Here is a 25,797-nt window from a genome sequence, read left to right as displayed (position 1 = left end):
ATGTCTTCTAAAAAGTCTTTGGGAGTAGCTTTTCATCGCTTTCCCGACATCAAAGAGATAAAAGATAGTTAAAACACGAACGAAATGCTTTATATCATTCTAAAATCTTATTAAGATTTATTTTCATGTTTTTGTCTTCTATGTATCTATCTGGTTTTGGACCGCTGATTCAGTGCTGCCCGGAGCATCTATTTTATAAAAGGGATATTAAACTGTAGGAGGCAAAGGATTTTTGGAAGAGGTTGCCCCACGTAAGGTGGCGATGATAGGTGGCGATGGAAGAATTTCTGCATCTACCTTATTTAGTAGAAGCAACTAATTTTCGTGCTGTGCCATCAATACACATCTCTGAATTTTGTCACTACTGAACTCTGCTTTGGTGTGATATTTGTCGGTGCTTGTATTTTTACTATTAGTTTAAATTAGTTCTTACTATTTCGTGGTCACATCCATAATTAAAAGGAATCTATTAGGTATGGAAGTGGGATTTGCATATGAAGAAGTTTTTTTGGGTAGGCTTATGATTACTATCCTTTTATGACTGTTTCTGCAACTTTGCATATCATCATCATTCAATGAATATTTGTATTTTGTAGTTGAGATTTCTCATTTGCTCATAGAAAGTTTTCAGCCAATAATTAAACGATTGATTCTCGGAGAGGTTGGTGAGAATTTACAATCAAATAAGGTTTATTTTCAATAGTTGGTTAAACTAGTTTAGGTTGATTTGGGAAATCCGAGACCCGAAGCCCGACTCAGATCGGGTTTTCAATTGAATCGAACCAAATATTGACTCGGCGAAATCAATTGATTTGGTTGTATTTTTAGTAATTTGGTTGGTACCCATGCAAATCAATATTAAAAAAATTATTAAAACAAAAAAGAAAATAAAACAATATTATTTTAATAAAAATGCTGACTTGGTGACTCCGGATTGACTCGATAAACCCGGATCGGGTCCTATTACATAGACCGGATATGTTAGACCGTGCATTAAGAATATTGAAACTGCAATCATGCATGCATTATTGAGATTGCTGAAATGAAACAATAAGGAGGATATCATAGAGCACGATTATTGGAGTGTTAGTTGAGAGGGAAAATAAGGGTTCGGTACGTGCTCTTAGACAATGGTGGGGCAAAAGAGAGGGCCCTGAAATTTATTAGCTGCCACAAAGCTGTCGCGGAAGGGTTGATGCATCCTTATCGTCTCCCGTATCTGCGAAGACCCACAAAGCTGCTGCCCCATTAATTTTTTGGTGCCTTGTTTGTGGTCAAAACCCCCCAGCTAAGTTGCTCTGTGAATGAGTGCTTGCATGTGGCTACATGTGCTCTCTTTCTTCTGTTTGTCCCTCACTCAAATTTTCCTGTGCTAGTGCTCATATAAAATGATTAAATTATGGGTTAACCTCAAATTTCTTGTACTGGTGCTCATATACAATGATTGAAACTATACAAAACACAAAGAATTCAATCGAGAAGGATGATTCCATCTCCTTTTCCTTTTCCTTTTTCTTTTCATGTTGTTATAAGTAAGCAAAGTAGACCTTTCCTACCATGCTCCCCAAGAAAACAACCCTTCAACGTCATAAATATATAGAATACATGCATGGTGTATATATGCATAGAGAGATAGAACCATGTATGATGTTTGCATGCTAACTCTTTTTTCTTTTTCTTTTCATTGAGAACGATGGAAGTCCTGCTAAGTGCCAATACTGAAAGTGAGAATATTTTCTCACGCGTGACGTAAACTAGATAATAAGATTTGCTTCACCTCACTTTCGATGCAAATATGGGGTGATCAGATTGAGTGCAGGTAGTGTGTTTGCCTAAAGGTTTGAAATATACTTCATGTACAGATCATGATAAGAAGAAAAAGTCAAACTAGCCCATATTTATGATATAATATTTCTTTATTAACGTACTGTTCATCTCTTGGAAGGGACAAGCACATCTTTTGTTAGAGAGCTTGTTTAGCTGTAAGAAATTTGTCAAAAAATCTCAAGTAAGAGAGACCAAAGGGCCTTGAAAGAGATTAAAATATGTGTTGACCTAAAAGGAGAACAGAAATCTGGATCTTAGAGACTTAGATTAAGATTTTCTTTCAAGATTTAATCTAATGAAGGCACTGTTCTGTATAAACTAATCTTGGTCGCAGTCTATGCAAGAGCTGTAGGATTTTCTGGCTGGGCCTTGTCTCCATGCTCTTTCATATGGGCTTTTAGCTGCTGATCTAAGTCTCATCTCTGGCTAGATGGGCTAGCTTTAGCCCTTAGGCCCAATTTGAAGATGTAGTTGAACTGATTTTTCATTAAATTTTATTTTTCTCATCAAATTAATTTTTTTGTTTGTGTTTTTTTATCATTTTAATGTATTTTCAAGTAAAAAATATTTTAAAAAATAACATCAACCACGCTTTCAAATAATCCTTTAACCAAAAATCTCATCCCACTTGTTAGTAGTCGATTAATAATGCTAGGATACCATTACCGCAAACAAATATGTTTCGACTTTGGAGTAGACTAGATTGGTGGCTCGCGCTAAGTTATGGGCCGGATTAAGTTTTTCCTAATATAAAAAAGTAATGTTTAGGTGATGATAATATTTTTAAAGAAAAAATTTTTGAGATTTGTGTTATTGATTTGACTTGATCTAATAAGTTTAGTTAATTTAATAATATGATAAAAATAAAAGACAATGACAAGAGATAGATAGAAATCTTTTTTTGCAATAAATAACTATAAAAAATAAATTGTCGATAAAAAGATCTAAGCAAATAAAAATTAATGAAGCTCAATTCAAAATAAATAAAATATTTAATGATGAAACTAAGACAACATGATCTCAAATAAAAAAAAAACAAAAATCAAACAAACTCGTATGAATTTTCTAAACACAAGATAATCTCTTAAACTTGTAACTCATTAAATTTTAAACTCAAATTCAATAAAATAAAAAAAACTCAATTCTCGTTAATCCTATTTAATATTAAGATGCAAAAATTAAAAAGAAAAGAAAGAAGTCATAGATGCGAAATTAAATTTTAGTAAGCTAAACGTGTTTAGGAAGGGAGGGTACGCGGAGATAATTTCAACAATGGCGAGGGAGGCCGGCTTTGGCTACTGGAATCCACATTGCAATCAATGAAGACGCGCACACGTTATTTCACTTATCACTTTTAGGGTTTTTTTAAAAAACAATTTAACGGAAACAAAATCACTTAACAGAATGTTTTATAAGTTTTGTTTATTCAACAGCATAGATATTCAAGTCAGCTAAGATTATTATTTTTTTTCAAATAATTTAAAAAATGTATATTTTTTTATTAATACAGTGTATTCAAAATAATCCAATAAAGCACTAGATTATCCAGCATGATCTAAGAGTGGCACACAATGATCATTGCATTGACGAGAGGGAGCGGAGCAGCCAATGAACCAAAATAAAATAAAATAAAATAAAACAAAACAAGAGTAATTAAGCTATAGCCCTTACACATTGATAAAAAGATGGATCCTCCTCCAACTAGATCATTTGATATTTGAAGGTCCTGCTTCAATTGATGTCACACATGACTTCAGCTGATAATACCCCGCGACAGCGACCTATTACGGTGTCGTTTCAATATTTTCCTGCACCCATTTCATCGAGACCCATCTAGATCTCACAGCTAACGGGACCCCCCTGGACATTCTGTCATCATCAACATCAAACTTTCCCCTTGTTCTACGTGGAAAAGTGCTAGGATTCTTCGTGGAAAAGCCTGCATCACCCCATTTTCTTGAACGCTAATTAGACAAGTTTTTCGTGTTTCTAGCCTAAACGTTGCCTATCTTTTCATTTATTGTTTCTTTATAGCTGATATGCTTGGACAGCTTGTGCACCAAGATGAAAATCAACCTCTCTCTTCTCCTGTCCAGTAAAATGTTGGAATTAAAAAACTTGGTAGGATTTTTTTATAATTAACATGGATATTCGGATCAGCTTGCGGGTAACTCGATTAATTTCATAGATTCTGAAATTAACGACCATTAAAATTTTCAATAACTCTGAAGTTTATAAGACTCGAACCGATGAACTAAAACTTATTAGAATCTTACTTTTACCATACATATATATTGTGAATTATAAGTGATCTTTTCTCTTCTAATTACCAGAAAAAAAATTTAGTTTTAGTTAAATAGACACTGTATAGATAGATCATGGGAGAAAAGGAAAACGGAGCAATCAGAGCTTGAAGCTCGAATTCCTGTATCGGTAGGCCCCGAAATATTATAGAATTGCAATCTGTTTGACTCTTTTCTAGCAAAGGCTAATGCAGAATGATACTAGATGAATGTTTTATATATTTTTTATTCTTCTTTTTTAAATGACATTGGATTCCAACTATTTTTTTACATAATAAAGAAATCTAGCTAAATTTACTTGTTCTCAGAATGATTCATGTGATCAAATCCACATATAAAATAATAAGAAATTATATTTTTAATTCGAGACAGTGGTTTGAGTAATCAGTCTTGAATAAAACCTGTCAAATCTTTATATTTTATATTAAAAAAATAAATAATTTATATGTAATATTGAAAGTAAAATTAAATTTTGTATTAAGTGGATTTATTGAGTTGTTTGTGAGTGAAAAAATCCAAATTAAATAGAAGATTAGCCCATTTAGTAGCATTTTTTTCATTATGCGCTCGCTCTATCAATGTTAATGGAATCCACGGCAAGTCATGTGTCACAATTTATGAGATTTAATTCATATTGATCCAAAATTATTTTTTGTAATTAAGAATCAAAATGATGTTTAAAAAAATAAAAAATATCAATGGATTTTTAATTAGAATTTACGTTAGATTGTTGGACAACCTGGTTTTTTTTATCGTGTCAGTTAATTATTTTTTTATTTTTTTTTTCAACCCAGATATGTTTAATTTTTGAATTAACCAGGCACCAAGTTGACTTATCATACCAGATTTTATAACATTAAATTTAACTAATAAAACGTTAAAAAAAATATTATTCAACTATTTAATTTATTTGTAAATGTGTAAACGAACAAAACACACATAAAAATACAAAAATACGATCTTCTTCAACTATTTAATTAATCTCAAGATGTATAGACTTTTACACTTTAAAAAAATGTATTTTTAAGAATATGCGTGATAAATGATGTTTGATAAACTATAGAAATTCAATATTAGACATTTTAAATGGGAGAAGGGAGTTCAAATAAAGCGACTAAAAAAACAGGGATCCAGAGGAGACACGAGGCTGAGACTCTGGGTAACACGAGTCACGATAAAAAAAGGCAGTCACCAAGTCAGTCAGGCCCACGTGGCACAATCATATCTCCATCCAACGGTCATAATCGCATCAAATACCTGGTCGAAACAATACAATAAAAGACGTATCCCCACGACAAGAAGAAAGGCTCTCTTCCTTTATTCTCTCCCTCACTCAGCTTTGAACTAGAAGAAGAAGACTCAACCATGGCTTTGGAGTTTAGAGCACTGCCACTAACGTTTTTAGCACACGCGCTTGCAATTGCGGGTGCTGTTATGGTCTTGGTATGGGTTTTATACTATAGAGGTGGCATGGCATGGGAAGCTGCCAACAAGAATCTCATCTTCAATGTAAGCCTCTAGCCCTCATCTTTATTAAACACATGTCTGTGTGTGTATCTGTCTTTATGTTTTGCTTTCCTGGTTCTATGGATCCCTGGTTGATTCTTGTTTGTCTGTGTGTCTGTGCTTGTCTCTTGTCTTGCCCTTAGTTTTCAACAGCAACCTTTTGGTTCTTGATCTTATCTAGGTTCATGTTTGTCATCAGGATTTTTGTGTCATTGCTGAAAGGCTTGTGTCAAGGGCTGTTGGTTTGGAATTTGGGAACCCTTTTTCTTAGCGAAGACTTGTTGGTTCGAGTCAATTAAGATGGCCCTAGCTAGCTAGTGGCTAACAAACAAGTAGTTAGTTGAACACATTGAGTTTTAATACTCTACGGCTCTAACCAACAGTAAAGATTTAACCAACAGGCTCTAGTTGGCTAATGGAACGAGAATCTTGGCTTTTTGTTAGGCATTGGAACATTTCAAAAGGGATTGCCGTAGAGTAAATAGGATGCTTTTTTGATATATTTTTAGTGACTTAATTAATTCTGTTTAATCAATTAGAAGAAAGAAACAGTAAAAATTCAGTTTAATTAACTAGAAAAGCAGGAGAGCGCACAGAACTTAACTGAGACCAGAGATAATTAAGCGAGCTAGCTAGCAACATCTCACCATTAATTACTGGATTCAAGAGTAATCCTTGATATAATTATTGAGGTCTTTATCTTAATCTGGGGGGAGTTTATTTATAAACCTTCAAGGCAAAAACAAGAGAGAAGAAATACATTCACATTGCATATCAAAACCATCTCGGCCTTTGTGCTCGCACCTACCCTACCTAACCTTCTGATCAGCGCACACGGCCATGCCCCCAACCCCCTTTCCTATCCTTCCCACGTGAAGTGCAATAAAATAACCTAATGTCGTGGTGTTTTCACATTGCATCTACTGTTAATCTTCTTATATTTTACTGTTGATAGACTATGTAAAATTTATATTTTTTTAATTTGTTTTTTAAACTTTTTATTCGAGTGATTTAGTCCATTAAAAAGTAATTGATTTCGAATTCTTATGAAAGGATGAGATTGGAAGAGGAAGGACTAAAATAAAAAACACGAAAAACATGAGTGGCGTGCCGTAAGTTTTGAAAAATATGCATTTTGATCCTCCAACTTAAACAATCATGCAAATTAAACAATCTCGGTCCCTCAATATTTTTTCAATTTTATTTTTGTACAAAAATTTATATTTTTACTTTTTGATTCTTGGTTGAGAGAGGAGAGAGAGAGATTGACGGATTTCGGTGATAGAAAGAGAAGCATGTTGTTGATATCAATTTAGACCCACTAAAATGGATGATATTTTTGTCAAATTGTTCCATTTGTTCCTGACAAAATGGACTGGCCTGCCTCAGTAGCGCCTAGTTTTTTTTTTCCTAATTTTTTTTTCAATGAATGCTTTTTTTATATGTTTTTTTTCAAAGAAAATATTTATATTTATATTAACACTCTTTATATATATATATATATATATATTGATTAGAGTTTTTTTTTTAAATGATGATTATTTTTTTGGTTATGCTTTTAATTTTCGAAGAGGTTTTTCTGATTCATCTATAATTATTATTTTTATTTTTTATATAGATAAATTATATTTTTAAAAATAAAAATGTTTATTTTCAAGTAAAATTTCTAATATGTGTAACCTTGTATAATATTTTTTATTTTACTTTATTGAATCAATTTAATGTGTTTATCTATTTCTATTATTGTTTGATCGAATAAAAAAAATAAAAAAAAATATAATAAATTTTTTTTAGCAAATATAATCTAGTAAATATAATAAATATCCTGATATGTATTTGTTTATTAATTTTTCAAGTTTTAATTTAGGTATTTTTAATGATTTTTTATTTATTTATTAGCATATATAGTTTTTGATTTATTCAATCATATATTTGCATAATGTTTTTTATTTGTACTAAAATCTTTTGAACTACAACAATGCATTAAAAAAATCTATATATATAATTTATTTATAGAAAATTAAAATACGTAACCCTTGGCGGAGCCCGGGATGTATAACCATTAGATACGAACATGTGAAATGCGCTGGTTACCGTGACTTGCGCAACTCTATCAAGTAGTGGATTTTTATTTTATTTTGGAAAATTAGTGGATCAGGACATCATATGTGGACCTGTCTAAGCATTCACGTGTTTTAGGCCCACCAAAAATTGTACTTTATCCATGAACAATATTCCAAGACCTTGTTCAATATTATTGTCATTTGCACACACCTTTCTTTGTAGGTCATGCTCTGAACAGCAATTGATTTGTCCAATGTTTTCTTGGTCCCATCTTTCGAAAATCTTTTATCTTCGTGCTAGCTTGGAGCTTTCTTTCCTTGGCTAGAAAACAAACCATTTACTTCCGAACAGGAAGAACAAGTGTTCTATAAGAAATCAAGAGAAAAACTAAGTAACGGCAATCTTTTTTGAGTTCTTAACCTTTTCCCATGTGTTAATTTAGTCATTTAAAAGAAGTACCATTGATCTGTAAGCAAGAAAGAAAGAGTTATCGTCCACGATTACATTTGAAACTGTTATTAGCATGCTCTTGGGTCTTGGATTAAAGGGCGGCCACATTCTTCATCGATGGGTAGCAAAAACAAGGCTTATGGGTAAAGCTCTTACGGTTTGAGGCTTTGAATTTCACTTCCAACGTTGAAGCTTGTCGTTTCCAAAGGCAGCTAGTATGATTACTGGTTATACTACAGCAATTTATATATTTATACATGTTTCTAGTAGTAATGTGAATCTCGTATCTGTTTTCTTGCAACAGCTTCATCCTTTTCTGATGCTATTTGGCTTAATTATCATAGGAGGTGAAGGTAATTGGACAACATTTTGAATTTTCATCACAGCTAAATGGTAGAGATTTGCTTGCTTGTTTTTTCTTACTGATATTTTTCCTTTTGACTCCCCGCTCCCCCCCGAAAAAAAAAAACAAACAAAACAAAACAGCCATCATGAGTTACAAATCTCTTCCTTTGAAGAAAGAAGTGAAGAAATTGATCCATCTTGTTCTCCATGCAATTGCAATAATTCTTGGTTGTGTTGGCATTGCGGCTGCATTCAAGAATCATAACGAGAGCAACATTGCCAACCTCTATAGCTTGCATTCATGGCTTGGCATAACCATCATTTCCCTTTATGGTATTCAGGTAAATCCTTCATTTTAACCTATTTTATAGTGACTTTCTCTTGATTTTATTTTAAAACTTTGTCTTAAAAATGGTAATTTAATTTGCAGTGGATTTATGGGTTCCTTGTATTCTTTTACCCTAAAGGGTCACCAACACTAAGGAGTGAGTGCCTCCCTTGGCATGTGCTATTTGGCATCTTTGTGTATATTCTGGCTGTTGGCAATGCTGCCTTAGGGTTCTTGGAGAAGCTTACATTCCTTGAAAGCTCTGGAATTGCTAAGTATGGTTCTGAGGCCTTGCTTGTCAACTTCACTGCTGTGGTTACAGTATTATATGGTGCCTTCGTTATATTATCAGTTCTTGGCCAGGCTCCTGTAGAAGATGACGACAGCTATTCTGCCATATAAGGCCTATATGTTTATATATATTTTATCAGCAATCAAGTGAACATATTTTCCATTGGCTGAATTTTTATGAAAGCTAGTGTATCTATTATTTGTGTTTCTACATGTAGACTTATGATCATCCTTGAATAATATTGGAGCTTCTGCCTTGCTGTACAGTATTGCCATTGTTATCACTTGGGCTCATGAACATAGATAGACTTCCTTAGGGTATATTGGTTTTAGCAGCTTAGGTTTCTCTGTCCCAACCAGAATGGGCTGGCTCTGATCCAACTTCCAATTTTTAGCAACAAAATACACATTTCTACAGGTCTTGTGGAAAATTAACAGATGAAATCAGTTTTTTTATTATTTTTATTCGAAAGCAAAGGACATCTATGTTGACTAGTGTCAAATTATAGGGCTAGAGCTTATTTCAATCCACTATTAACAGAAAAATTGGAACTATATATACCGTATGACAGCGCCTAACCGCGTTTCAAACTGTGATTCATCGCTAACGGGTTATAGAAAATCAATGTTTAGCTCAATATTTTCCTTTTGAGTATGAAATATATCTAACCAAACCAACCTCTTTATCAACTACCCTAAAGGTAATAACAGTCAAACCACTCGTTCAAACCTGGGGCATGCTCAGGATGAAGAGCATTCGATACAACCACTTAACATAAGCAGGTATGAAGGGTACTGGACTTCTGCAACATTTAATTTGACATGCTTGTTCAAGATCTATGCAGCATTAGAGGTGGATGAGGTTGGAGACCCAGGGGATTTTCGGGTTTCACTTAAGATGCCCTTCCAGCTGATCGGAGCCCTTCTTTCCTTCTTTACTCGAACAGCAAATGCCCAAATAGAAACTCAAGCGTCATCTCCGACTAGCATCGGCTCGTCTCTCGTCTGGAGTAACCGATTCAGAGATGGGAGAAAGTCCTTCAAGGAAAGCAATAAGAAGAACGTCAAGACGTTGTGTTCCCCACTAAAGCAGCTCTAACTCAAAGTCAAGAGGTTCTACTAGCTCTTTGGATCGCAAGCTACCCTCAAGTCTCTTTTCCAGAACTAAGACAAGAAAGTTAATCCGCCTGATCTCTAAATGGAACAAGCCACAATTCCGAATGCCCATCTCCAACGATAAATTATATTTTCTAGACTTGAATGTTTATTAAATCTTGTATTAGTATGTTATGATGGACTTGTGTTGAGTTTTGTGCTTTCTGGAGATTTATTTAGATAGAATTACTTAAAATAAATATATTTTATATATTTCATATAAATATTTCATAGATATATAAATTATAAAATATTTAAAATAAATATCCTAAATATTTATAGAAATATATATTATACATATAACTAAAGGGTGTGGGGAAATCACTGTTTCTCCACACCCAAAAACACTGTGGATTACAACAGTAATCCACGTGCTTTCCCCTCTCTTTTTTTTTTCTCTAACTTTTGTTTTTTTTCTTTTTTTTTATTTTTTTTTCAAAATTATTTTTTTTTCAACTTTCCTATTTTTTTTTTTCATTTATTTTTTTTTCCAAAATTATTTTTGTTGATTTTACTTTTTAAATATTGACCTGGTTAAAATTTTTGCTTTGTAATTTTTTTCTTTAAAATACTGTGAATTGCTGCGATGTTTTTCTACATAGTTTTTCTATTTTATTTCTTTATTTTTTCCTTTAGTGGAGAAATCACTGTTTCCCCACGGCCAAAAACACTGTGGATTACAACAGTAATCCACAATGCTTTCCCCTTTTTTTTTCTAACTTTTCCTTTTTTTCTTTTTTTTTTCGTTTTTTTTTCTTTTTTTTTCAAAATTATTTTTTTTTCAACTTTCCTATTTTTTCTTTTTTTTTCATTTATTTATTTTTTCAAAATTATTTTTGTTGATTTTACTTTTTAAATGTTGACCTGGTTAAAATTTTTGCTTTGTAATTTTTTTCTTTAAAATACTGTGGATTGCTGCGATGTTTTTCTACATAGTTTTTCTATTTTATTTCTTTATTTTTTAAAATTATATTTATCGATTTTTTTTAATATTGAGCTGATTGAGAATTTAGTTTTGTAATTTTTTTTCTTTAAAACATTGTTGATTGCTACTGTGTTTCTCCGCATGGTTTTTTTTATGATTTTCTCTGAAATTATCTTTTTTTATTTTATTTTTTAATATTGAGCTGGTTAAAAATTACAGTTACAATATGTGAGGAAAGCACTGTAACTTTCCTCGAAAATTACTATTGATTGCTACGGTGTTTTTTTCCACATGGTTTTTTTCTGTTTTTGTTATGTTTTTCCCTAAAATTATCTTTGTCAATTTTATTTTTTAAATATTAAGTTGGTTAAGAATTGCAATTACAAGTAAATATAAGTTTTTCCTCACAAAACACTATGGATTGATACAGTTTTTCCTCACATGGTTTTTTTCCAGTTTCTTTTGTGTTTTCTTTTTTTGTGATATTTTTTTCCAAAATTATCTTCGTCAATTTTTTTTTTAATATTGAGTTGGTTAGAATTTAACTTTGTAATAAAGCTTAATCATGTGGGGAAAGCATTGTAGCTTTGCTCATAAAATATTGTGGATTGCTACAGTGTCTCTCCGCATGGTTTTTTTTTGTTATAATTTTTTTCAAATTATGTTTTTTAATTTTATTTTTTTAATATTGAGTTGTTTGTGAATTACAATTACGAAGTCATTACAAATAAGGCTAAATCATGTGGGGAAGCACTGTAGCTTTCATCACAAAACATTGTGAATTGCTACGGTGTTTCCAACATGATTTTTTTTCTTTTTTTGCTGTTTATTTTGTTTTTTTTTTCTGAAATTGTCTCTGTCAATTTTTTTTTAATATTGAGCTGATTAAGAATTTAGTTTTGTAATTTTTTTCTTTAAAACACTGTGAATTGTTGCGGTGTTTTTCCATGTGATTTTTTTATGATTTTTTCCAAAATTATCTTTGTCGATTTTTTTTTAATATTGAGTTGGTTAAGAATTATAATTACAATAAAGCTAAATCATATGAGGAAAGCGTTGTAGTTTTTCTCACAAAACACTGTGGATTGCTACAATATTTCTCTAAATGGTTTTTAATTTTATTTTATTCGGAAAAACGCTATAGTTTTTCTCACAAAACATTGTCAATTGCTACAATGTTTTTTCTCATGGGTTTTTTTCTTCTAAAATTATCTTTGTTGGTTTTTTTTTTAATATTAAGTTGGTAGAGAATTTAGCTTTGTAATTTTTTTTTCTTTTTATTAACAGAAAAGCTAAATCATGTGGCGAAAACACTATATTTTTCCTCACAAAACACTGTAGATTGCTACAAATCATTTTGTTCAGTTTCTAAGTTTTTGATCACCAACACAACTTTTTTTTTGTTATGAAATATTTACTCTATCATACCTTTAATTTCTATTACTTATCTAGCACTGGTTACAATTATAACACCATCAAATATATTTATTTGACATGCTCGAGGCAGCGCACGGCCATCCCATCTAGTATAATATAAAACAAGTGAGAATGATAAAGAAAGCCATGTTGGTGGGCCTCACCTAGAGCTGATAGGGCGCATATATTCAACATGAGCCAGGTAGAGCGTCCGAATGGACTCGGACAAAAAATTAATTTTGCTGTATAGCATCTTCAACAATAAAAAGTCTTATTGCAGGCAAAGCCGTCCAACGTTTAGCACTTGCCAGCGAAGCAATTTTATTAATCAAGCAAGCAAGCATACTCCTTTTTTTTTGTTTTTTTTAATCATTTGGTTAATAAAATTCCAATATTATATAAAAAAATCATTTCAATTTAAAAACTTAAATTTTAAATTATTTTCTAAGATGAGATATTTAGGAGTTATTGTTGAGCTACCATAATTTTGTATAAAAAAAATTTAATTCGACAATTTTATTATATATTAAAAAAAATGAATATCATATGAACTACAATCTCATCAGTATTTCTTGCATGGAATTAATTAGGTCAAGTAATACCAATCTTTTGTTGGAAAAAAAAAAAACAGTATCCGTCGACGTCTATGCTATGTATGAATAACGACAAGAAATATGCAAGAATCCGTCTGCATATATATAATACACAAATAATCTAATTAGCATAAAAGTTATCTCGGTCTCTGCCCTCCAACAACTTTTGTGTTTGTGGCTGTGGAGCCTTGCTCCGATCATCAACGGTCCAATCTCGCAACTCATATTAGATGGCAAACCAAGTTAAATATTTGCTAGTGACGTCTTGATGCTAATGTTTTAGCATATATATATATATATATATATATATATATATATATATATATATGTATGAGATTATCTATTAAGAAAGAAGATGATATAACAGATCTGAGAGGTGTAGCTTAACTAGTCAGATTCTAGATTTGTTTTTTAGAGGTCACTAGTTCGATCGAGTTCGACAAACTTTAGGGCTATTAGAGACTTACATGATCGTTAACTTCAGGGCATGTAGGATTAGTCGAGGTGCGTATAAACTGACCCGGACACTAACATTAATTAAAAAAAAAAGATAAAAACATTAATTAGGGAGATAGCTAGTAGCTGCCATCATGATTTGTATGGGGAAAAGAAGGCCCCCATTTTCCGTCTTCTTTATAAACTTCTTATTTTAATATTGATCAGCGCCACAGCACTAATCTCTGCTTGTTATGTCATTTGAGCTAGGGAGTGGAGTTTTCATGACAGCTGGTGATCAGCATGTTAATCTTGATATTCGATGACTTGTTCACAATACTTAATCAAGAGAGACAGCGATCTGGATTGAGTAACTCTCAAGCTTTCTATACCACAATTAATATCTTCATGATCATATGATGATGAGCCTGGACGAAAGTAGTACTGTCCACCTGGACACTACTTTGCATTAATCCGGCCACTTTGCATCATATAATATAATAATTCAATCCAGGTTATAACAATCTGTACATGAAGTTGCATCATCATTCACTCCATGATACAATATTTAGGCCATTGCCGTCAAATACAAATAACCCTAGGCTTAGTCAAAGAGATAAAAACATATATAAATATTAAATAAATTTTTTTCTAAAGATATTTCTTGATTAGATTGTTGTCGACCGATCAAAACAAAAAAAATACACGACAACATATTTTTTTACCGAGAGTACTCAAAGATTTGGTAATATTTTTTGTCTGGACAAAAGAGACAAAATTAAGGGAGTGGAAAGGGTTAGCTCATGAAAGAGCGTGTGGATCGAGTTCCCCATCGCCCAACCATGGAGGAGGATTGTGGCACGACGTTGAACACTAGCTCGCTAGTAGGACGACACTATTAAGATAAAGGGACTAGACATGACATATTTATATTTATAATCCTCTCATGATATTAACTTTCTAGACGGTGGCATAATAGTAAAAATTTGGGATTAAGAAATTTGTTTTTTCTGTGATTTCAGGTTTGAGCCATGTGGTTGCTCATATGATGACCACTGGAGGCTTACATGGTCGTTAACTTCAGGACCCGTGGGATTAGTCGAGGTACACGCAAGCTGGTCCGGATACCCACGTTAAACTAAAATAATAATAATTAGAGTATATAAAATTTAAAGATTTGAGTTTATCTAGTTGGATTTCAAGTTTATTTTTTTAAAGGTTTAAATCTTATAAATCTCAAAATTATTAAAGATTTATATTATTATTAATTTTAGAAATTATAAAATTAATTGAGATATATATAAATCCTTCCAACACCCCTATTAATTTTATTTTTTTTAAAAAATTGCTGTATATATCGACCGAGCGCTTGACTATCAGCCAAAGCCGCCAACAACTTCCAGTTCCACGTGGCTATTAATCTGATCCCGCGCTTTCTGTGGTTAGGATTTCGTTTTCTTCCAAGGAAGAATTAATTATAGCCGAGAAAGAATAGATATTTGCTTCCACATGACTTTTGAACAGCACCGCAATGACTTCATCGATCTTCGTCTTTTAAGGAAATACTCATTTACGCTATTTTACTATTTATAGTATATCCTCATTATTACATATATAACAAGATATATATATATATATATATATATATATATATATATAGTTGTTGAAACAAGGACCTGCTTTATATATGATGTACGTATTATCCTACCTTTTTTAAAAAGAAGAAGAAGAAGAAGCAATCGCTTAAAATTAATTCGGTGCTAATTATTTCTTAATTATAAGCAATTTAAAGGGTTCAAAACCCGATTGATCTTTAATTAATTAGTGCACCTCTTAATTAAATCATGCTTAAAACTACCGCTAGAGATGTGGTTATTTGCTTGAATATTTGTACATGCAAACAAGAATATGTACTTCCTAGCTTGTTAATGTGTGCCCTGGGGACCAAAAGCATGGTACGTACGTACCACTCTTACAAAGTCTTGATCGAGCTACCAATTAAAATACATATTCTCGCCAATCTTTTTTATATTTTATTAATTTTTTCTTAGAGATTTAGTCATAAAATTAACCGTGTTGGTATATCGATCGTTGCTCTCATCATCGAGTCATTTGGCCTTGAAAATGCTCTAATTAAATGCATGCAAAGTTTGATACAAATCCACTTGCTGATCAAGGATTGGATGAGGCATTTTACTCAGTCAAGTTCGTGATCTCGTAACTAAACCCTAATCCTTTCTCCCTGTAATCTTATCTTCAAGGCCATTGATTGTTAGGAAGAAAAGGGAGATGCAAATGGGATCCCAATTGGATTGATTAAGAATTATATAATTTCTTTATCGGGTTATTCTTAATTTAGTCACTTTACAACCTGGTCCACAGGGATTCCTTGGCTAACACGAAATACAAAGAATCCCATGACCTTGTATGTTGAATCTCTTGAAGGCTACGAAGCGGCGCCGTTTCATAACTGAGACCAGGTTGCTTCGGGATTTTCGATAACGACTAGTCGTTTTATATGGAATTCTTTTGCTAGCTGAGTATCTAATATTAAGTCTTGAATACCTTTTTATGCGAAGGGTAGGTGAAGTTAATTAGGTTTGCTGGTTCAAATCTTGGAAATAACATCTTTAAATCGTCATAGATAATACGTTTTAAGATTATCCAAACAAAAAGCTTGATGTACAAGTAAAATACTTTTTAAAATATATATTCTTTATTATCCAACAAAAAAAAAGAAAGAAGATCAATATCAACTTTTAAAAAACATTTGCATCGTATTGTCAAACATATATTAAGTTCTTAATCGGTTGCGTGTACAAATATATATACACCGAGATTAGTAATGGAATAAAATTTTCTTTCTTATCATTTTCTTTTTAAGATTTGAACCAAAATAATGACATAAAACGTAAATCCCCTTACGTTTTGAGCCTGCAGAATCTCAAACTTAAAGTATATCTAAATTCTAGCGTTCAAGTGATATGAATTTATGTTTGTAACTCCCATATATATATTATGAATGTTTACAAGATCAAAAAAGAAAAAAAGCAATCTCCATAAACGAAAGTTAATTTAAGAATCATGGATACAAATTCAGAAAGCATCCTGACCAACCAAGAACACTAGGAATACAGGAAGGGACAAGTTGTTGCTTCAAGGCACACACAAAAAAGATTCAAGTAGGAGAGTCAGTGTCACTCTCTGCCAACGCATATAACATAGACAACGCGCGCGCGAAGTGCCAAGAAACAAAGAGTAGACCTACCAGCCAGCTCAGGTTTTCAAGATACAGTTACCCTCTTCCAACTATAAGATCCCAACTAGCCCTCCCTCTTATTCCTCTCCCTCGTATCTCTCTCTCACCGTTACTAGCCACCTCTGTTATCTTTATAGCTATCTTCTTGTAGTTTTTTGTCGGCTCCATAATTCTCTTTTTAGCTCGTGTTGAAGGATATGGCAGAGGAGGAGACAAAGAAGGTGGAAACTGAAACCCCATCAGAGACAACTCCTCCACCACCAGCTGAACCTGAACCTGAACCTGAACCTGTAGCTGAGGCTCCAAAAGATGTGGCTGAGGAGAAAACTGTGATCCCTCCTTCTGTTGCTGAAGAGAAGGTGGAGGAGTCAGAAGCAGTTGCTGTTATTGAGAGTAATATGTTTCTTTCTTTCCTCTTCCCTTTATCCACTATAGATTTTATATTTTCTGGTATATGGTAATTTTGTAACCTTATGTTTCTCTCTTCTTCTTTTTTTGAGTATCTTTTTTATTCTGCTTAGACTATGATTTAAAGAATCTTTTAGAATCTTGAAGACATTAAAAAAAAAAACTCTGTGTGCTTTGTTATCTGATATATGTCACCTTGAATTTGATTTTTTTTTTCTTGGGGCTGTAGCTTCTGAATCTGCTGAGGAGAAAAAAGAGGGCTCTGTCAATAGAGGTACCTATTGTTAGATCTTTAGGTTGTTCTTTGATCAATTTATAGCAGTTTAAGCAATCAACTTTTTTATTTTTTTGGTATAGATGCTGTTCTTGCAAGGGTTGCAACAGAGAAGAGGATATCACTTGTCAAAGCATGGGAAGAGAGTGAGAAGTCCAAAGCAGAAAACAAGTAAGAGCTTTCTCTAGTAGCAAATGTCTTTTTCTTTCTTTCGAGTAATTTCCAGCTTATTTATACATAGCCAAGTTCTTAATTTTCTCTTTGATATCTCATAATGATTTTAAAATACTACTGAGCTATGATTCTTAAATCTCCAGACTTCAAATGAAAACAATGATGATGATATTCTTCTGCTCTAAAAATTTTATTTTCTGATACAGTGATGTTCTTATTGTACTTGTAGTGCTTTTTTCTTTTTTAATGATGATTTTTCTACCTAATTGAATTTGGTAAATCTACTGTGCAGAGCTCACAAAAAACTTTCTTCCATTGCATCATGGGAGAACAGCAAGAAAGCATCTGTGGAGGCTGAGTTGATGAAGATTGAGGTAGCAACAAGCCTTAGTTTATGTTTCAAGAGAGAGTTGTGAAACTTTTGTCTTGATTATCCATATGGTCCCCTGAATATTTAGTTGTTTTATTTTTGTTGATATGAAGCAATTAACCATATTTTGGATGCCAACCAAATTATTCAGGCTGTTTAATGGTTGTCGTTGGTAAAGTTAGTGGTTTGACATCATTGATTATACTTGCATATGAGCAGGAACAACTTGAGAAGAAAAAGGCAGAATGTATGGAGAAAATGAAGAACAAAATCGCAATGATTCACAAGGAAGCAGAAGAAAAGAAGGCGATTGTCGAAGCTAAACGCGGGGAAGATCTTCTCAAGGCTGAAGAGATGGCTGGGAAATATCGTGCCACTGGAAGTTCTCCGAAGAAGCTTCTTGGAATTTTTTAGGCTATAACTTCTCAGGTTTGATTGAAAATTGTATTATTTGTTTATTTTTAAGCCTTTATTTGTTAGTGTTTGTTTGTTTATATGCTGTTTCAAAAGGGGAGAATTGAGAAGTGTTCATTTATTCTGTTCGTCCATGTTGATGTATTTGTGTGTATAGAACATTTCAAGATGTTGTTTGGAAAATTAACTTAATGAGTTTGTAAGAAGCTTATATGAATCATGAAGTAAACGGAAACTGAAGTACAAGAGCACTTCAGAGAGACAAAAGATGTGTGGTTCTGCTGTGTGCCTATGTTTATGGAGGAGACAGCCCTCAATTTATCAGAACATTAAAGATTACGAAACTCTCTAGCATTGTCTCTCTCCAATGAATGGACCCAGTTGAATAGAAAGTCTAGTTTTATTCATAATTTCAGACCAGACAAGGAGTGGGCCATGTTATTCATAGCTCATCCAGACACAGGAATACCATGTTGCGGGTTATATTTGCAGCCTCAGCAGAATGGGAAAAAATATCACATTATGCAATAAATCAGTTTATGATAAAACTTTTACTATATGCGACGCAATTTATGGCGTGAATAAAAATTAAGGCTATCAACCCTTGTGATTACGGCTCAAGAAATTGATAGAGAAAACTATAATATTTTCTAAAAATTATGTAATTCAATAATCGGAGGAAAAAAAATAATACACCAACTGTTCCTATATAAATAAAAACTCATGCATCCAGGTTTCTTTGCGGGCTTTACAACGTGTTCCACTTCGATGGGCGCAAAATTCAGTGTATCTATCGCTGTCTACGAACGAAGGATCAGATATATGTTGATGAAAACCAGAAAGAAACTTGTATTTAAGCTAATATGGTGTTTTATACACAAAAGGCACCCTTCATGACTTCATACTCAACTATGGAGTATGGACTATCAGGATCACTTGGTACTATTGTAACAGAGCAGACAAAAACATCTCTGGTACTCCTTTGTACTGTAGACCTTAAAAAGGTTTCTTCTATCCGGCAATGTTTTCCATTGGACCCCATTTGAGTTTAGCAAAGAAGGCATGGAATGAAAACTAGAAACACAGCAACCTGTTGCTGGATTCCAATTTTAAACTCTGCTGCCTCTACCTTCTTCGATTTCAAGCAGAGAGTTGTCAGCCAAAATAGGAAACTAGATAGCCTAAATACTAGAAATCAAAAGGCAAAACAGGGAGGGTACCCAAAAAATCACCATCAGCTCCTTCCTGGAGTGCCACCATATCGTGCAAAAGGCAAGAGGCTGTTTCAGTCGCACCTAAAACCAAGCAAGTTTTCTCTTATGAATTCCATACCATTGCCTCCTGGGAAATCCAGCAATAGTTTCAGTGCTGTATCTGAAGAATCTGCAAATTCATTGGAACCGATGGAGTCTGAAACAGACATAACATCTGCACTTGGTTTGCAAGTGTCTTCTTGTTCCTGAGTGGTGTCAATCGAGGTACTTGTTTTGTTAGGCGTTGCTGGAGCTGTGTCGTCAAGCAAAACAGATTCAATTTTTACACATGGATGTGCGTCAGATACAAGACTTTCACATGTTTCGACATCTTTTCCTTTGACATTGCGAAATGCTTCCCCAACTTCAGAGTTCCATAACTGCATAAAGATATCAGGATGGCCCTTGACTGTTGATGTATGTTTTACGAGCAATGACTGCATTGACAAGCGAGCCTCCGCTTCAACCCTAGCACTCTCCCACTGTACCATGTGGCAAGAAGGAGATTCACACATGATATTGATAGGATTAGAAGAGGAGGACTGGTTGATCTGCAACTTCGGACCAATGGAAGCGAGACGCTTCTTCAGGTGGGAGTTCCAGAAGTTTTTTATCTCATTATCTGTTCTTCCAGGTAATTGAGATGCAATGTGTGCCCACCTGAGAAGTAGTGCATGGAGTACAAAATAGAAATGTAGAAAGATCAAAAGATGTGGCATGCTTTATGTTATTATACGATACTATCAAAAAATGGAAGCATGCTGATAGGCAACAGCAAAATTCTAACCATTTGAAACATTCATTCAAAATCCATAAATCAGTAACTCATCTTGAAGCAATTCATGAATATCCGGATGAATGAGCAGAAATCTGTGCATCCTACATCTGGCCTATCCCCCATATAGAGACCTTTTGTTCAATAAAGTTCTCCTTTAGAAGCACCATAAACCAGAAAGCAACAACAATGCAAAGAGTAATTTCTTCATCCTGATGAAGAAATTGACATGGGATACAAAAGTTCCTCTCCGTGACACAAAATCCACATAGAAGTTCAGTTGACTATCATGCGGATATTAGCTCTGGAAAGAAGTGTTTTAGAAATATAGCAGGAATTCAAAAATATTCATGTTCATATCCTCCTTCAAACTCCAAACAAAAGATAATTCACAGAAAACATGAGAGTAGGCAGCACCTTACCTGTTACCGAGGATGCCATGAAGATGAATAATAGTGGCCTCTTCTGCAGGAGAGAAGCGACCCCGTTTAATGTCAGGGCGAAGATAGTTTGTCCACCGAAGCCTACAGCTTTTCCCACATCGAAAGAGGCCTGATCATAATATTTTGTTCATGTTTAACATTTCAGGACATCACTGTTCAGAAACTTCTAGGAACTCAAAATCAGAGTTTAATAAGGAACTCCTGGCAGCAAAGCCAACTGGAATTTGATTGTCATTAGATTTAGTTTTCACCTAATTAAGGTTCAAATATATTAACTTATCCAAGTTGGGGAAGTGTCTCCTCAAATATTCAACTTTAATTAATCAAAATTGTATTGTGTTGAAGGCTAGCTATTGGATTTTGTACAATTGTGTTTCTCTAGCCAACATACTTGAAAGTTCTCGAGCAGATGCAGCTAAACAACTACACAAGTGCTCAGCAAAACAGCAAGGGTTAGAAAATTAGAGAGCAACACATTGGGCATGAAAAGAAAAGGAAGAAGAACAAGAACCCATATAAAAGATGGCAAACCCGAAATCATGTAAAGGGTGGTCTCAAATTCTCTTTTTAACAAGTTAAAATAGCAGAAACACCAAGCACAGATTCCAATCAACCAGGAAATAAGAAATAAACAACATGGCCTTTGCAATCATATAGCATCAAAGGCCACTTGCCTTCCTAAATCCAAGCCAAAGCCATTACACATTTTCCTTTCTTCAAATTTCAACGTAGTAGGTTCAATAAATTTTGAACTTTGAAGCAGAATATACCAAAAGATGGGAAACAAAAACGAAAGTAAAACCTGCTTTCTTAGGGAGGCTATGCCAGCTACCAAAACCATTTTTTTGAATGTACTGAACCAAGAGATGGTCTTCTTCAGGAGTCCAAGGTCCTTTCTTTACTCCATCTTGATCACAACAAGGTCCCCTTCCCATCTTCTTTCCTGTCAGACAACAAAACCATCAAGCTCTCTCAGTTATATGACAGTACTACTAAAAGGTTTCACCTCTCAATGAGAAAAAAAAAATTCATTTGATGGGATTTGACATCCGGGGTTTTGATGCTTGAAACAAGCAAAGCATTATTTTTATTCATGTTGCATAGGGTCAGCATTTACTTTAACTGGACTGTCAAGTGCCAGGTAACTTAAGTAACCTTGAAAGATGCCATCATCAGAATTATTGCCAGAGGATCGAGTGAGGTATCGATTATTTTTTTGAAAAAAAAAACTAATCTGTGGCTCTATATTAAAAAAAAATATGGGTTGGAAGATTATAAATATAATTTTGTCCTTATTAAAAAAAACTGATTTAGCCTAAGGGTAATTTTTTTGTTATGAAATACATTCATTATTATAAAATTAATTAGGAACAAAATAGCTAAGACATGTTTTTTCCGCTTTGGTGTAATAATTATTTTGTCCTTAAAAAATTAATCTTTAAGTGAAGTGTTTTTTTATTTTTATTTTTAAAAATTGATTTAGCCTGAGGGTAATTTTTTTTTTATGAAATACATTCATTATTGTAAAATTAATTAGGAACAAAATAGTTCGGACATGTTTTTTATGTCACCGTACAATAATTATTTTGTCCCTAAAAAAAATCTTTAACTGGAATGCTTTTTTGTCTTTTTCAAAAAAACTTAAAGGTAGTTATGAACATGCTCTTGAAAAAGAAGAAATTATACATATTAGTGTGTTTTGATCTTTTTCTACTCGTTATATTGTTATTTTTACATTTTATCAAGGGTGATTTGATAGTTTTAAGTTTTTAAATATTATTTTAAAAAAATTATTGAAAGAGATGAGGAGCTGTGTCGACAAAGAAAAAGCTGGTAAACTGAGCATGTACAAAGCTTTGTGTGCCTGTTTCCAAGAAAGAGCCTTTTGTGTTTGTTTTATGCAAAAAGATTCTGACATGATCTCTGGTCTTCTGAAAATGCCCAAAATAGGAGATGGATTTATTTTTGAAGAATTTATTCTTTTTAGTTTTAAATTATTTTTATATGTCCATATTAAAAATAGCTTTTAAAAAATAAAAAATATATATTATTTTAATATATATTTTTTAAATAAAAATAATTTCTACTGCGAATTCAAAAGAGCACCTCTTAAACACACGTAACAATCAAAAGTCAATGAAAAAGGTTGCGCTTGTGTTGAGGTACAATTTGTTTTCTTGGCACGGAATTTTTTTAAAAACAAATTAATTTTTTAAAAAATATATTTTTAAATTATTAACGTCAAAAATAAATTAAAAAAATAAAAAATGTATTATTTAATATATTTTTAAATAAGAAATATTTTAAAAATATCCTTGACTACAATACAAATAAAAGGGGTGATGAGGTAATGAGTCCTGGAGCTCAAGGCTCGTGCTTGACTAGTCTGTCGTTCATTGACTGGACTGCCCTTGTGGGCTAGTTGTACGGCTCCCTTCAGTTAACTATGGAGTTTTTTTCTTTCAAACATCTACCAAATAAATCTTTCTTTCATTTTCCTGCTCTATTTTGTCCCTCAATTTTTATATCTCTCGTAAGTTTAATCGATTAAAAAGCTTTCTGAGTTGCGGTGTAATGTATTTCATTATTTTTAAAAAAAGTTATTTAAAATTATTATTTTTTTTAATCTCTTTGATGTGTTAATATCTAAAATAATTTTTAAAAAATATGTTATTTTAATGTATTTTCAAGACAAAAACATTTTAAAAAGTAATTACTACTACACTCTCACAAATACTCCATAAAAAAATGATAATAAAAAAATGATTTAATATATATAAAAATTAAGGAACCAAATATGACTAGAGTAGAGAAAGAAGAAGGAAAAATAAGGTAACACGGTAATAGAAGTAGAAAAGAGAGAATATAACGTGATTATAGAACTGCACCAAATCTCTATTGTATTATATTTGAAAAGATTTCGATGAAATAAATATATATAAAAATTATGTATTAAGCACCAAACACTTAATGATTTTATATTTTTTAAATTATAATAAATTATCATTTTTTATAAGAAGATAATTTTATTGATATTAGATTCATTTAATGATTTTATATTTTCTAAGAATAGATATTGCAAGCCTCGAAATAATGAGTTCTGGAAGTTCTTATACCAGTCCTTTTTATCTTTAAAATATAACTCGATTAAAAAGGAGGTTTCGAGAGATGTGCTTCGCTATGCCATTATCGAGAGTTGGTGATGAAAAGACAAGTTGGAGAGAGAAGCATTGGCCAGATAGCTCGGTCCTCCACTGAGTTAATTAGAGAGTCGTAACTCGCAACTCTGTCAGCGCTGGGCTATTGGAAATCTGCATGACACTGAGTCGGGCCCATCTAGTACTGCTTAAGGCAAGGCCCAACAGTTTGGTGCTCACTATTGACTAGTCAGCTACGCTGGCCGTTCTAGTGGTTGGGTCGTGGCCCAGCCACGTAACCAAACAATTTAATATTCTTCACTGTTGACAGGAGTTGGGCCTGACCTGTCGTCGACTCTTTGATCGATCAGCCGAGCTAATTGGTTTTAGTGGTTGATGGAATAGCAAGATATATATATATATATATATATATATATATATATATATATATATATATAAATTGAAAAATAAAAACAAATAAGAAGAATAATGGTCAAGCTGAAAAAACAAAACAACAAAAAATTTAATTAAATAATAAAATTGAAAACTAAAAAAACTTCAACAACATTAACAAGAAAAAAAATTAAAAAAATAAGTACCAAGATGAAAGAAAACTTGTTTGCTCGTGAAATTATTTTTTATGTTTTGTTTTTTACATTTTACTGGGAAAAAAAAAGAGGATCCTTTCAGATAACCCAATTAACCACAGGTTGACAGGCGGTCTAGCAAAATTGCCATTGCCTTTGCATCGCCCCCTGGGGTCAATGATGCTAAGGCTAAATAAAACAAGAGGGTCTCTACAAGCCCAGAACGAAGGCGAGTCTTGAATTATAGAGCTTCTCCATTAATGAGTTTGCTTTCTGGAATGCTTAATGCTACAATTTACATGAAAGTGCACTGCAGAGCATGCCCTCTCATGGGGCCATTTGGTAACTGGACCCAGTAAAGCACACTCTATCCACAGGCTTTCGAATTGGACGCCCAAGACAGGTCAGATGCATTTATTTCCACTCTCTTCCATTACCCCATTGCCAATTCCAGGTCAGAGAAGAATTGTTCAGCTTGAACGTTTCAATAATTCTCGAGTTTTGAGTTCTATCGCTGACTTTTAGAGCTCCTTTAGCATTATTTTGTGTGTATCTTATACTTTTAGTTTTGATATGCCACCTTTTTCTAAGAAATAGTTGTCCATGGGGGAAAAGGAAGGCAATGGATACCCTCTTTCCTGAACATTTTTCCCACTCAAGTTGAAAATCTAATCAGATCCAACATTAAAGCAATAAAGCAGAGAAAGATGTAGAAAAAAGGAAATGAATATTCTCTTTACTTCTCAAAGACTTTCCATCTTTTTCCACCACCCCATGTTTTCTTTTACAAATGTAGAATTAATTGACGAGAAAAATGGAATATGTCCTGCTCTTTCATTTTCTTTAGCCCTATACAAAACACAAGGTTAATTACCTTTCTCTTATCATCCGAATTTTAATGTTTTTGCCCCAACTGGTGATTGCACTGAAATGGACACCAATTACAATCATTGCTGCAGTTGCTACTATCCTGTTATGGGCCACCCTAATTCTCACAGATGATTTCATCGTTTAGAATTCATGGAAAGAGTTCAAAATATTATTTGAAGAGAAAAAAAAAAAACA

General features: G+C 32.9%; 3 protein-coding genes across 4 annotated transcripts; 2 read left to right on the top strand and 1 right to left on the bottom strand.

Annotated features, from left to right (window-relative positions):
• The first annotated feature begins 5,416 nt into the window (after positions 1–5,416).
• Positions 5,417–9,380, top strand: LOC7474042 (transmembrane ascorbate ferrireductase 1). Its single transcript, XM_002322432.4, has 4 exons — positions 5,417–5,639; positions 8,455–8,503; positions 8,637–8,836; positions 8,926–9,380. Exons 1-4 carry the CDS (start codon positions 5,496–5,498, stop codon positions 9,223–9,225), a joined length of 693 nt encoding a protein of 230 aa, XP_002322468.3. The 5' UTR covers positions 5,417–5,495; the 3' UTR covers positions 9,226–9,380.
• Positions 9,381–16,813: 7,433 nt separating this feature from the next.
• On the top strand, positions 16,814–18,754 carry LOC7454507 (remorin). Of its 2 annotated transcripts, none has more exons than XM_002322431.4 (5): positions 16,814–17,290; positions 17,535–17,579; positions 17,663–17,750; positions 18,046–18,127; positions 18,343–18,754. In XM_002322431.4, exons 1-5 carry the CDS (start codon positions 17,095–17,097, stop codon positions 18,535–18,537), a joined length of 606 nt encoding a protein of 201 aa, XP_002322467.1. In that variant the 5' UTR covers positions 16,814–17,094; the 3' UTR covers positions 18,538–18,754. The 2 variants fall into 2 exon arrangements, with proteins under 2 accessions (XP_002322467.1, XP_024442594.1); XM_024586826.2 differs by having other exon boundaries at positions 16,831–17,290; positions 17,547–17,579.
• Positions 18,755–19,362: 608 nt separating this feature from the next.
• On the bottom strand, positions 19,363–22,124 carry LOC7454506 (transcription factor MYB17). Its single transcript, XM_002321877.3, has 3 exons — positions 21,811–22,124; positions 20,988–21,117; positions 19,363–20,450 (listed from the first exon to the last, which is right to left on the bottom strand). The coding sequence occupies exons 1-3, from the start codon at positions 21,941–21,943 to the stop codon at positions 19,823–19,825; spliced, it is 891 nt and encodes a 296-aa protein (XP_002321913.1). The 5' UTR covers positions 21,944–22,124; the 3' UTR covers positions 19,363–19,822.
• Positions 22,125–25,797: the final 3,673 nt, after the last annotated feature.

The sequence above is a fragment of the Populus trichocarpa genome, chromosome 15, assembly GCF_000002775.5.
Source record: "Populus trichocarpa isolate Nisqually-1 chromosome 15, P.trichocarpa_v4.1, whole genome shotgun sequence".
NCBI classification, from domain to species: domain Eukaryota; kingdom Viridiplantae; phylum Streptophyta; class Magnoliopsida; order Malpighiales; family Salicaceae; genus Populus; species Populus trichocarpa.
The sequence above is the reverse complement of the archived record's forward strand: the minus strand, read 5'-3'. Positions and strand labels throughout refer to the sequence as shown.

Excerpts from the sequence above, each read along its gene's own strand:
- LOC7454506 (XM_002321877.3), bottom strand. The coding sequence starts at position 21,943 with ATGGGAAGGGGACCTTGTTGTGATCAAGATGGAGTAAAGAAAGGACCT. Across the intron at positions 21,118-21,810 it reads TAGCCTCCCTAAGAAAGCAG|GCCTCTTTCGATGTGGGAAA; the intron begins GTTTTACTTTCG and ends TATTATGATCAG. Across the intron at positions 20,451-20,987 it reads CATGGCATCCTCGGTAACAG|GTGGGCACACATTGCATCTC; the intron begins GTAAGGTGCTGC and ends ACTACTTCTCAG.
- LOC7474042 (XM_002322432.4), top strand. The coding sequence starts at position 5,496 with ATGGCTTTGGAGTTTAGAGCACTGCCACTAACGTTTTTAGCACACGCG. Across the intron at positions 5,640-8,454 it reads ACAAGAATCTCATCTTCAAT|CTTCATCCTTTTCTGATGCT; the intron begins GTAAGCCTCTAG and ends TTCTTGCAACAG. Across the intron at positions 8,504-8,636 it reads AATTATCATAGGAGGTGAAG|CCATCATGAGTTACAAATCT; the intron begins GTAATTGGACAA and ends AAAACAAAACAG.
- LOC7454507 (XM_002322431.4), top strand. The coding sequence starts at position 17,095 with ATGGCAGAGGAGGAGACAAAGAAGGTGGAAACTGAAACCCCATCAGAG. Across the intron at positions 17,291-17,534 it reads AGCAGTTGCTGTTATTGAGA|CTTCTGAATCTGCTGAGGAG; the intron begins GTAATATGTTTC and ends TTGGGGCTGTAG. Across the intron at positions 18,128-18,342 it reads CTGAGTTGATGAAGATTGAG|GAACAACTTGAGAAGAAAAA; the intron begins GTAGCAACAAGC and ends GCATATGAGCAG.